The sequence below is a fragment of the Poecilia mexicana genome, unplaced genomic scaffold (assembly GCF_051168715.1).
Source record: "Poecilia mexicana isolate PSO_F unplaced genomic scaffold, ASM5116871v1 scaffold_14, whole genome shotgun sequence".
NCBI lineage: Eukaryota > Metazoa > Chordata > Actinopteri > Cyprinodontiformes > Poeciliidae > Poecilia > Poecilia mexicana.
The window spans coordinates 13695357-13708974 of record NW_028263383.1 but is presented as its reverse complement, the minus strand read 5'-3'; the positions used below and the strand labels follow the sequence as shown (position 1 = coordinate 13708974).

At 40.0% G+C, this 13618-nt stretch overlaps 1 protein-coding gene across 3 annotated transcripts in view; it reads left to right on the top strand.

Moving 5' to 3' along the window:
- The window catches only part of LOC106926895 (protocadherin-17), a 57836-nt gene extending 44574 nt beyond the window's left edge, over positions 1 to 13262 (top strand). For all 3 annotated transcript variants that reach the window (XM_015002079.2, XM_088012234.1, XM_088012235.1), the window contains one exon: positions 8567 to 13262. In XM_015002079.2, the coding sequence (XP_014857565.1) occupies positions 8567 to 9264 (698 nt within the window). In that variant the 3' untranslated portion in view covers positions 9265 to 13262. The remainder of the gene's footprint in view (positions 1 to 8566) is intronic.
- Positions 13263 to 13618: the final 356 nt, after the last annotated feature.

The following is a 13618-nucleotide window of genomic DNA, read 5'->3' as shown; positions in this document are numbered from 1 at the left end:
CTGATTTTCATTATTTGCCTAAACTCTTGATTTTTCTGTGGCTGCATTATTGGCCAAAATTTTCCATACCATTACGTCATGAGTAGGACTCTGAAGAAGATTTCTTTATGTGGTGACTTTCTCACGTTAAGCCTTGTACTCACTATCTCGCTTTTAACTTTACCAACATCTTTCTTCAGAGTAAAAGTAAAATTAAGGCTTTGGAGAGGCCAAACTGTCCTGACTTGACTGATAGAGAATCTGTGAAGGGAGATAAAGATTAGTAGGATGGCGAGGACAGATCACCAAAGATAAATTGTCAAACTACAGGTGGAAACCTGAAAAGCAGTTCAACTATTATGAGAATTTGACAGCTATGATTCCTATAAAGTTGTCTGGTTTTTTTCTACTGAATATTTAAATGGTTATTATATTCAATATTCAATTATATATATATATATATATATATATATATATATATATATATATATATATATATATATATATATATATATATATATATATATATATATATATATATATAATGTTGTTTGTTTTTTTTCAAAAATTGTGTCATATAGCAGTCAAGAAAGATTTGTACTGCTGATGCAAAAAGGAAACTAATGTGTTTTCTAGTCTGTAAAAGAGCACCGTCAATGACTAATTTCTTCTTATGCTGTGTTTTCCACCTTTCGGATTACATTAGGCTTGATTGGCAAGCTTACCAACATGCATCATCAGCCACCTTATCTTTATTTTAGTTTGAGATGTTTTAGTCACTAAGCCGAAGGTACAGGTTGTGTCTGTAAGCTGTCAAATATTCATATATTCACTTTATTATCATTTCCAATGCAGATTTTTCTGCCAGAGAAAAATGCTAAAATATGCAAAAATATTTAAGATAATTTGAAACAAACTCTGCAATGCAGTGACAATTTGGCACGAGGAGTTATCACGCAGTCAAAAGGTCAGTAGCTCAGTACCATTTCCTTTCTGGAAGATACATTGGCCGAAAATTAAATCCCACAATTACCTCGGATCTTCTGATCTGTGGTCAGACACAGGCACATGACTGAATCGCCTGTGTGCATGTGTGAAGCATGAATAAGGTCAAAACGAACAACATTGTTGCAAACCGTTCAATCTTCATTTGCTGTGTGCAAAGGGTTGTGTTGAGATTGAGAATCAGAAGCACTTTCCCTAATCCTGCTAAAGCGGCACACGTGGGAATGGTTCCTGCACAAAGCCGCAACACCCTGAGTCGCTCAAATCCATTTGTTCAAAACTGAGCAACAAGCAGAGAGAGGGAGACAATAAAGAAGTAATCTAATTCAGTAAACGTGACAGTATTAAATTTATGGCGGATTATATTATTGTATGGATTGTATCTATGAGGCGCCCATGCTTCATCTCGCTCACCAGTCACCCTGTTGCTTCGGGCCAGTTATCGCGACAGGGCTCTAAATTCAGTCCGAGATATGCTCCCTCAGCTCCGGAAATGGCTGCAAATGGCATCATTAAAGCACCATGGTTAAAATGTAAAAATTTGGTGGAGTAAACCGCTTCTAACGACGTCCCTCTCTGAATTAGCAACAATAGGTTCCCCCTCATTCTTTCTTTAATAAGCTCTTTAAACCTGTTTTCTCCTTGGATAGAAACAGGATTTCTGTAATGAGCTGGTGACTCATAGATTCGCTTGCCTTAATTTTTTTAAATTCCTCTCCTCCTTCCATTTTCTTTTCTTGTCTCTCTTTCTCACTTCAAGTCTTGTGCTCGCTATCTCTCTAAATGGGCCAAGGCAACTTTCTTTGCCATCTACAGGGGCAAGGAAGTAGATAAAGGCTATTAACTGGCAGACGGCTGCTGATCAGCCTCTCCAGTCTCTGATCTAATGCCTCAAACATATCGTGAACCTCTTCTCTGCTGAGGCTCTTCTGCAGCCTTCAAATACAATTCTCTCGTCTGCTTGGTGAACATTTGTGGCTCACCAAACAGTTGCTTAATAGAAACAGGCACGCAAATATGACCAGGCGTGATCTTAATGCTGCCATGGAGCAAAGAAAGCAGCACACAAAAAAAAAAAAAACAAGTGAGGAGTGAGCAGAAGTAAAACATGGTGCGAGCCCACTGTGTCTGTTTGTGTTGCTCATGAGCGAACAAGCTGAGATACACACACACACAGGAAAGACAGGGAGCACACAAGCATACTATATTTAGATGACAAAGTGCCACAAACCCAGACTAAAGGGGGAAAAGTAAACAAAGGAGAAAGCAGAGAGGAAAAAAAAAAACAAGGCAGTCCAGAAGCATCCCCTGTTATGGTGCAATCCCCCATGTCCTAATTACACAGGCTTAGAGGAAACGGAGGATTAGCCACCAATTCACCACGCTTCTCGCCTCATCTTCTAATAAGTCCTCTTCTTGTTTCCTTGCCACCCTTTGTGCAACCCCGCATGTCTCTCTTCAGTTACAGGTAGAAGGATACTGTTGTCCCGAGTCTGTCTTTCTTTCTTTGCTCATTCTTGCCAACATTTACACTCCACACAACAAAAACTAAATCCTCTGTTATAGTAGGTTGTGTGGCAGATCTGTTTGTTCGCGGTCCTCGGCGTCACAGGTTCAGCATTTCTGTACAGTCTCGTCTGTATTTCCCCTGTTTCTCTCTGTGAATGCACTTCTCAAGTTTGTCTATTCATTTTTTTTTTTAAATTAAACTGAAGCACTTTGTTTGCAGCAAAACAATTTTACTCTCAGTGCTGCTTCATTGTAGTCACTTTAAATGCTGAGACTCATATCCGCTGTGCAGCCCCATCAGGCGTTCATCTAATTGGTCCCAAATTCAATCTGCACCATACAATGACCCCAATCACACAGCGAGAGTCGCACAGATTCATCTTCAGCAGTGAGAAGAACAAGGAAGCCTGCACCAGATGCCGTGGACCCACACAGCTTAGATCTCAGTGTCACTACATCAAGCAGGGAATACATGAAACGATGGAAACAAGTTCAACATGAGGCTTGGGACAAATTCATTACATCTAACCCCGTTTTTGAAAAACATTCTTAAAGTTTTATTACACAGAGACCTACTTGCTTTTTATGGGTTAAATTCTGGTTATAGCTTACTGCGTGTTGATAAATATTAAATCCGTTAAAACATGGAATCATCTTGAAGTGCTCTGAAAAACATTATTCATAGTCCTAGAACGGTTTTACATTTGATCGCATTGCAACCGTCAACTGCAGTTTATTTTGTTCATTTTATTTTGTGGATATATGCATATCCTGTATATCAGGGGTGTCCAAAGTCAGTCCTCAAGGGCCGGCATCCTGCATGTTTTAGTTCTCTCCCTGGTGGTAGCAACAACCTTTTCAGCTTCTCAATGTTCGTCTTAGGTCTTCTAACGAGCCATCATTTGATGCAGGTATTTTTACAGATGTTTTATACTCTTTTAGACAACTTTATCCCTGACATGTCAAGTGTTTTTTTGTTTTTTTTGCTTTTCATGTTGCAGTTTGTTCACTGATGTTCTCTGACCTAAGATTTTACCAGAAGCACACTCCTTAATAATTAGATACAATAACTCCTGAAAGATACTGATTGTACTGAATTTTATTTTGGGGGATCGGAGGAAAGAGGCCTGAACGTAACAACATGTCACGCATTCCTGATTTGTATTTCTAAAACTGTTTAAATCGTATATCCTCTTTTTCCTATTCACATTCATTATATACTATTTCACAAATACTATACTTCTATTTGTGTTTACAACTCAAAGTCATTGAAATTACATTTACAAGGTATTTGTCTGACTTTGTGTTTACATGTACACACTGTGTAGTGTTTAATACATTCATAGGATACCATGCGTTGCTCAACTAGGTTATTTATATAAACAGCTTGATCACTGCAGGAATGATGTAAGGCTTGTTCTTCTCAGTCATCTATATCTAATAGCTCGCCCATGGCGTCTCTCTTCCAAGAGCTGCAACATTAAAAGACTTTGAAGCAAAAGCAGGGGCAATCTATACCTAGAGGAAATGTGAATTATAGAAGGTCTAAAGTCACAGCGTTGGAGAAGAGGCTCAGGTATTTTGATAGGCTAAGGGAAGGTTCTTCCTTGACTGACCTTGCAATATTTATTGAGTGCCTCTGACTGCTGTCAGAAGTGAAGGCTCAAAGCTGCTCTATTCACAACAACAACAAAAATGTGTGGTTTTCTTTTTATTTGTTTATTCTGGTAGGTGATGGAAGATGAAGATACATCAAAAAAAGAACAAGACTGAGAAGTTCACTAAAGTTGTTGAAACAGCAGTTTGACTATTGTAACACAAAACATGGTTACTGTTAAACACTGGTTTGGCTTTACTCAGCATGTTTTGGCCTTGGATGGGCTTTCATGGCTGTTCATTACCGTTGAACTTGTTTGTGAGGATTGCCAGGAGATAAAGAAAAGAGAAAACAAAAACACAAACGTTGAGATCCCTTTTTCCCACAGATATCTCCAGGTTGACCTTTACTAACAGTTAAAGCTGGCAGACATCTTTCATTAATAATATAACACCAGGCAGCTCTTGGCGCATCTGGGGAAATCTAAAGCATGTGGGAAAACATGCCAGGAAAAGCAGATCCTATTTGATTAGATTCACTAAAAATAAAACTGATACGCGCTCACATTGCAGATAAACTGACACTGAAGGAGGGGGGGAGGGGGGGCGCACAATTCATTCAGACACAGACAGGCTAACTGGTACACACACTCACATGCACAGGCTCTTATGTGGCCATGCAACATTTTTTTTAAGGACAACCTCACGTATTTCAGGGCACTTTATTGCTGCTTTGTGCCAGTAAGAGAGTGCTGTTTGAGAACACAATTCTGGCAGCCCAGATGCCCCGTATTTCCACAGCCCTGCAGACCCCCTTTCTTTCCACCCACACCCCCCGGCTCTGCTTGCTCATCATTGATTAAGCTTTGCGTGTTTGTTTTTGTTTGAATATGAGCTTATGCTGCTCCTAGGTTTTTTTTTTTTTTTTTTTATCCTCCTCTCCACTGTGCATAAACACTTTCTCCTCAGTGTGTTCTTTGAGCAACATAGCCAAGCATTAGCCAACTGAGAGGCCTGCGGTTTTGCGGCAGAATGCCTAAAGAGAGGACGTGTTTGATCCTTAGATAGGTGTTCTTGATTTAGTCTGTGCATTGCCAGCCAACGGTTTTTCCCCACGGCTGCTGCCGAGCACTTCCTGCTCTGCATCAGTATTCTCCTGCCTCTAGCTGTGATGCGATCTATTACACCAAAGATAATTATTCTTTTCATTCTGTTAAGCCGTTCACTCCACAAAACAATCTAGACACACTATATTAAGTCACATTTATACAAACAGAAGTTTGAATTTCCTGACCAATAATTAGTATTTTTGCTACACTCTTTATGAATAAAAAAGGTACAAATGTCAGATAAACATGAATATACAATAGCTGTCAAAAATACACAAACACTTGTAATAATACAATGTCTGGTTCTTGTGATTTAAAAAAAACTTCATTATCATGTCACAGCTCTTTTACAATTTAATGTCATAGGTATTTCCTGTCAAGTTTAAGTGAAAACTGGAGGAAAAAAATACTTAAAATGAAAATCTTCAGTAAATTGGATGGCACAGTTTGCACAAACTTTTAACTAAACCTTTTCAGAAGTTTAAGCATTCAGTCTTCTTGAGTTCACACCTGCCACAGGTTAGAGAATCTAATTATAAAGATGTCATAATAGGAATGTCTTGACATTGCTCAATTGCATATGTTAGCTAAAGTCATAGTTTGCTAAAGTCGGTAAATTGGTATCAAAAACCCATCATTGCGTCTTATGTTTATGGGCACAGTGAAAGCAGTGAGCAAAAGAATTTCAGAACATTTTGGAAAAACAAGAACATTTCAAAAACTTGGCAGTAATGCTCATAAATATACTAAAGAACCTCCTGAGTAGGAACTACTGTGCTCTTCATACATCTTGACTTCAAAGTAGAGATGAGAGGAAAATTATTTTTTGTTTGTTTGCTTAAAAGTTTTGGGCAATATTTAAAAATTCTTTTGAAAATATGTTTTCATTCCAAAGCAAACAGTCTTACAATTTTGCACCTTTTGAAACAAGTTTACAGGACAAGAGTGTGCAGGTACAATTTGCTCCAAAGTATCTGAAAATGACATCATGACCTGGTTTTGATGTTTTTTCCGGTTTCAAGTAGAGTCGTAGGCCATCACAAATGCTGGTCCCACAGCAAGCTGTGATAAGTACACAAGAACTGGAGTTTCATGCCCTTTGATATAATGCTGGCATAACAAACCAGCTAACTGTAGAGGGCAAGCGACATTCCCAGCACAGCTCTGTGAGTGTGGAAAACAATGGAAATCTACAATCATCCAACTCGATCCAATTTGCCGTTTGTAAATAAATCTTTGTAGACTAGGTTTCATTCAGTTTAATCTCAGGGAAAATTTAAGAAGGTTTCTTAAATAATTCAAAATGAAAAAAAAAAAAAAAGAAAAAGTAGAGCTTTATTCACGATCATAATATTGTCTGTTTAGGGGGATTCTAGGCTATGCCGTTGATACCCAAAGCTTGAGATGTTGTCCCTAAATAGAAAATCTCAAGATGTTTGCTGAACATTAGTCCCTGTCAGGTTGGAGACTCTTTCATCGGCTCAGTTCAGGTATTTAGTTAACCTGATTGGCTGAGAGAGCCAGGGGTGGTGGAGAAGAGGAGGCGCATGGTTCAGCTGGGCTGGATAGCAGTAGGTGAGGAGATTAAAAACACAATAATGCACACACACACACACATGCGTGCACACGCAAACACACACTGTGAGCTCCCTCAGGTGAACAGGTGCAGTCGTGGTTTGTCACAGATGCCCCGCTCAATTCGTCAGCTGCCACTCCTCCTGTCCACCTCGGGTGGGTTAACACAACACAACCTCTACACCAGGATACACACACACACACACACTCATTACCTTGGTTCATTCTCTAGTCCTGTAGTCCACTTCAGCAGATCATTTTGCTCTGTGTAGTGGCTCCGATGCGTGCACGACAGCGGAATGATTCACTGCCACTGTTATCGGTTTGCCGTCTTTTACCTCATTTTTAAACTTAAGGAACGCATTACCTCTCCATTGTTTTACCCAGTGTTCAGCTTAATGCTGATGGTTTGCTAGCATTAGCCTGTGAGTACAGCTCTCATCCCTTCCTCTTTGGGAACCACAGCATGTGACAGAGGGACATTAATCACCGGCCTGGGTAATAAAGCGAGAAGGGACGGGCTTGTTGCTCCACTCTTGGTGGACTTGGAGCAGATTGACGAGTCACGGCCTTCGACGTAACGTCCATGCAGTAATGTGGAAGTTATTTAGGAGAGAGCATGGAGACAAGCTTAACAGTCTCCTGTGAAAATTTACATATTTCGTATCTACTAATATAACACATACAGAAATATTCTTAAACTGACTTGTTTGAAAAAGCTAAAATCAACTAACACCGACTGTTAGCTGCTTCGCCGCTATGAAGATGTTTTTCTAGCATGTTTACAGTGACATCACATCTGTCTACTAGGTTGATAACATTACAGGAACTCACTATGACATCCATTAAGACGCCTCTTAATATCTTTCCAATTTGTCACTTTATAGTGGTTTAGGAGTCTGGATGTCTAATTTTTGTTAGAAATAAGACATAAGCTTCAGTAATTTCATTTCACATTGTTTTGTATGACTCGTGTCTCTGTATCCAACATACAACAAAAACCTTTCGTGCCACACAATGTTTCCTCCTCTCTTCCATCAGGAACAAAAAAAAAAGTATATATATATATATATATATATATATATATATACTTTTTTCTTTCTCTCTTTTTTTTTTTTTTTTTTTTTTTAGCCAAGTTTTGGATCCACTTTACACAGGCACAAACACTCCCATAATCAGCCAAAGTGTGCTTCCTTCTGAATAGAGATGAAAGAGAGAAACACACACTTCTATGCACACATATGCACATGAGAGGCAACAACAAGGCACGCGCAAATAAACAGGCAGAAACACACAGGGAAGAAGCACGAGCCATTTGGCACAGGCTCACTATCTAGGGAGGGCTTCAAAGCCCACTGACATGAATTTATGATAACGCCACTGTGCCTATGCCAAACCTGAACCGTTGTTGTTTTTCTCTCACTCCCTTCCCATCTTTTCTGTATGCTCTGCCATCCCCTTGATCAGAGCTTTGGAAAATGCAAGCAGGTGTCCCCCAGTTCCCTTGGAAAGCCGTGTGCCTTTATGTGTGCTTTAGTGCACATGTGCCTGTGTTTATATGTGTGCGCCAAGAATGGGACGTCCTTTGCTGGCTTTCCTCTTTTTTGGGGATTTCTTTGGGATTTTATTTCTATTTCTCTACCTTTAACTCCTTCTCAAGTTTACTTTGGTTTTTAATGCCAGTAGGATTTAAGTGCCGTCTCGTTTTGCGTTTTAATTCCGCTTTATATAGATGTTTGACATTAACGTTGCTATCTCCTCCATCCATCCCCTCCCTTTGTTTTTGTCTGCAGATGAGGATTGTTTAAATTGCACAGAGGAGTGCAGAGTACTGGGTCATTCTGACCGCTGCTGGATGCCTCAGTTCCCTGCAGGCGGAAACCAGGCGGAAGGTGTTGACTACCGCAACAATATGTTTGTGCCGGCCGGGATGGAGGCAGTTGCCGAGACAGAGACCTATGAGACCGTCAACCCCAACGGCAAGAAAACATTCTGTACTTTCGGCAAGGAGAGACGCGACCACACCATCCTTGTCGCCAATGTCAAGCCCTACCTAAAAGCAAAACGTGCCCTCAGCCCCCTGCTGCAAGAGGTACCCTCAGCCTCCAGCAGTCCAACCAAGGGTTGCTCCACGATGCCTCCATGCTCCGCTGTAAAAGGCCCAGCAGATGGGGCTGAGGGCAAACCTCCCCCAGCCAGCTGCTCCATCCACTACGGGCCACCCGATGGTCAATACCTGTCACCTACTAAACAAACAAGAGACCAAGGGGTGTACCCATCGTTGCCACCCTCAGACCCAGTGGCCAAGGTGCTCGCAGAGGCCCGCTCCAGGATCAGTCAGGAGGCAGCAGGTGAAATGGAGTGTGTCCTGGAACAGGCGGAACCAGATTCAAGCCGCGACGGGATGGACGCTGACCAGGTGGTGAGAGACATCGACAAACTGTTGCAGGACTGCAGAGAAAGTGAGGCCACTGGCACACTGAGAAAGTGACTCAAACGACTGCAGCGTAGGAATTGTGAAGATAAAAAGTCGGGGTTTATTGCTATTCTAACGACTCTCATGCCAAAACTGTCACCAAAACAAATCGAATAGGTTAAACCTCTCTGGTCCCCAGAGCGTTTTTCACTGTATTTGTTGTAGAAAAAGTACAGACACTGGACTTTTATTACGTCAGTCACATGGCGACCAACAAAATAAGGAACTGACATCTGACTTTTTCTGAATTTCTAAACTTTTTTTGGATTCTTAAGAAAATTGCAGGGGTTTAAGCCTCTGGCACCTCGCAAGCTCCTATCTAAGTGCCCACCAGCTCATCCGTGTGTTGTTCATGGTCTATCGTGAAATCCTACATATCTTTTTAAGTGTGCGTAGGTGGATTTCTGTTTTGCGTGTTGGACATTGAAACTGAACGACAAAAGGACTACTTAAGGTCAGACCTGACAATCGATGTGGAAAAAGAGAAACAAAAGCCGATCTGTTCGGACAGTGAAGGACAGGAACACAACTTTACCTGTTTCTTTTGTTTGTTTGTTTGTTTGTTTTTTTTATTAAGTGATAAACAAAAAGTGTAGCGTGTGATGGACCAGATCTGTACCTGAAGAGATGTCCTTTTAGAGAGGGGGTTGCTATGGACCAGTCGGATCTGTTTCAGTCGGATTTATTACCAGTGTAACCATGTCTCACCCGTCATTTTGTAACTACATGTGTAAGCTGTGTCTGTCTCACACCTCTATTTAAATGTTCATGTTGCTCAGCAATGTAGTCGCACGCACCAACGTCACCACATGTGCACTACCACTCTGCATACACACACACACGGCAGTACATCGACACGCGCTGATGCTGCACCACACGCGGAAACACGCAAACAAATGAATGCTCACACACGACTGCCCATCTGTGGATTTGTCTTATACATGTACACCATCAGCTTTTAGTCCCCTGTGTACAGTGAATTATCATGTGTGTGACTATGCCTTAAGGCAATCAAGTTGTATAAAAAGGGACATTTCTTTCCTCAGCTGTGAAAAGATAATATCTATATGGTTATATAGATGGCTGTATGTATGAATCCATGTATAGTGTCCGAATATCAGCAAAATATTTATACATTTTATAAGGAGAGAAAAAAAAAAAAACAAGAATTTGAAGTGAATAGTGTCCTGGAGTTGAGGTCAGGTGCGAAGCATTTCAGGAAAGAACTGCAAAGGACACTGCCATTGTTTCAAAGACAAATATCCAAAAATATGACAAAACAAGAAAATGTCCCTTCACATTATCACTATACATAATATCATTCTATGTGTATATGTATCCAATTTAGATGTGTTTACATCAGAAAAACTGACATATTTTTTATTGATTTTACTGCAATTTCTGTGCATTTGAGCCAAATTGTTATGTGTACAAAAGCTATATTGTGTATTTTATTAAATTAATATATTGTTGTGTTGCAATATACATGGGCTTATATTGTATTTGGCAAAAGTTGCCTTAGTAGCTGTCGAACTCTGTGAGTTTGCTTTAGTTTGGGTTTCTGTTGGTGTTTCCTTTTTTTTTTTTTCCATCTCTATTCTGCATCTTTGCAGGCAGACTGGCCTCAGTGCTTTTGAGATGTCGCCTCTTTTTACCCTGAGATCCAGCTGGATCAAATACAATAACTGTTAGAAGCTTAATGAGCCAGCTGATCTGGAAGACGATTCAAACAAACAAACAACAACAACAACAAAAAAAAAGCAACAACAATAAGGAGACAGTTTGACTATTTTTACTGAGCAAATTTTTATAAGGCAGCTATTTTCTTTAACAATAACAAGTCTGCATATTTTCTGTTCATTCTGTTTCTACTTTCTTTCCAAAAAAAAGAGAGAGAAAAGAAACCCGCCATATGGAAAGTGGAGTGGTTTCCTTGGTGATCATGAAACTGCCTTACTGTCTCTGCAGAGAGCTTGTTGTATCTGTGGAGCTTTGTGACTGCTTCTTAAGCCCTGGTCCACCAAAATGTGCATTTCCTACAAAGGACCAAAACAGGTTCTTTTTCAACAGTCTGCATTGTTTATGTATGTACTTCTTCTTCAATACATGTTGGAAATCTCATACTTTGCAGAGAGACTTGACATCTGAAATTCTATCTGAAGTTACTTTGGAACATCTTCGCTGTTTGGGTACGTGGTTTGTATAACCAGGTGTCTTTGCATTCAGGATTTCTTAAAATAAAAACAGAAGAAAAACATTTATTTTTGAGAATTTTGGCACGTTTCGGCCAGTCTGAAATACTAATGCAGGGTGCTTTTTCAAAAAAAGAAACAAAAAAAAACAAATCCCTTACAGTAAGGTAGACGGAACAGTAGGCTCCTTGTGTTCTGGAAAATGTGACCACAATCATAAAATGTATATAACCTGCAGCCATGAGAGGAAACTGACTTATTGTGGCGCCTAGACATGTTGGAAGTAGAATTTCAGCTGTTGTCATAGAGGCAAATCACACCCATGTTTTTTTTTTTTTTTTTTTTTTTGGGACTTCCTTTGTTTGGGCATTCTATCATTCTTCTGTTCTGCATCATTTTGACTTCTTTGCATTTTGCTATTCATTCACTGACATCTCTCCCTTTTTGACTGTTTTCTCTCCTTAGAGGGGCAAAGCAACTGCTACCTTTTCTCCTCTCTTTCATCTGAAAAGTATTTGGTTTAGGTTTACCCTTGCTCTTTTTTTTGCAGGAGAAAAGCAGAATGCTGATTTTTAGACAGCTTAGAGGCTTTGACAGAGGCGCACAAATATTTACGCTTCTCCTTCTTTTTCGGAGGAGACTTTTTTCTTCTGTTTTAATTTAAATATCTGGATAAATCAAGCTAGCCTCAGATTCACATGATACAGGCAGCACAAAGAGTTCCAGCCAGGAATGCCATCACACGCACTCAAAAACACCAGTGCATTTAAGTGACATAATGCTTAAATGCACTGGTGCATTTGTTCATTTCATTTTCATAAGCACTGAAAATGAAATAAATACTTAAAGAGAGGGGGGAAAAACATTACAAAGTTGATTTTGAGTCTTCCTTGTGTACCCTAGTGATTTTTTTGTGTTGAGCAACTTTGTCTGCCTCTCATCTAGAGCCAGCAATCTCTCTTTGTGTTGCGTTCTTGTTTGTTTGATTTCTGTACATATTATGTCCATTTTCCTTCTTTCTCCACCTCAAACTCCATGTTGATGTCCTTCCTTTCTTTCCCGTATTCAGAACAGGTATGTAGAGGACATCCCAGGTTTCATTGTTTTCACTGTCGCTGTCACAATTCAAGGTACTGTCCCCTCTGATGGCGTTCCCTCGCCCTGGCCACTGTCTGCACATCTAACAGCCGAAGGTGAAGAAATGTGCAGGGTCCAGTTGTGGAAAGGAATTCTCTAAAGCCATGGCCCCCTTTTCTCAGGCTATTTGCTGTTTAATAGAGCAGAGGCTGCTGTTCAGGGCCAACGCATAGTTTGGCCTCAGAAGTTTAGAGATTGAGCGTTATGTGAGGTCTCTCATTATTGTCTAATTACACACTGGCATCTTGCACTGTTGGCAGTGCATTACTCAAGCCTAGAGTGTGATATTTTTTGCCCACTTGAGACTTGTTGGCTTTACCAAGCGATTAGGGAAGGGCCTTGTTGAATGTGGCTAACCACCTCTGGTCTATTACTCACACTGATGCAAGTGCACACAGACTCAGACAGTCACTGCTTCACAAACACAGACACATATCAGACAATATGCCTTTTCGGTTTGTTAAATTAAGCACCCGATGATGTCGGTGTTGTTCCCTCACCCACAGGGCCCGCACTGATAGCATAGGGCTCCACTTTACCATGAGCAGCTGGTGAAACGACCAGAGACATTTTTATTTGTATGGATTATCTCTGCTATTGTCTAAAGGCTGTGTTCATTGTGATCTATCTGAAGTTAAAAAAGAAAAACAGTTAAAAGCGCAAATAAAAAGGAAATAACCAAAATGTTTTCTTTCTCTTGTCCTTGTTTGACTTGGTTGAGGAATGATTAGTCAAGGCTCTGATTTAATTTCTCTTTTCCCGGGCGAAGACCTCACACACCCGATACTTCTTTGCTCTCAGTAATCTTTACATGGCCGGTATTTTAACGTCAACTTGATTTGCGTTGTTTTGTGAGTAAGTGCCAGCTTACTTTAAAAGGGAGTTGCAATTTTTATTTTTATTTTTTTTTACTTAATCTGCTTGTTTAATAACATATGGCAGTTCACAGTTGTATGTTTACAAAATAAGAAAACATAAAAATACAACTAATCAGTAATGAGAATATACAAAAAAGTTGTAAATACTTTGTGTTACATTCA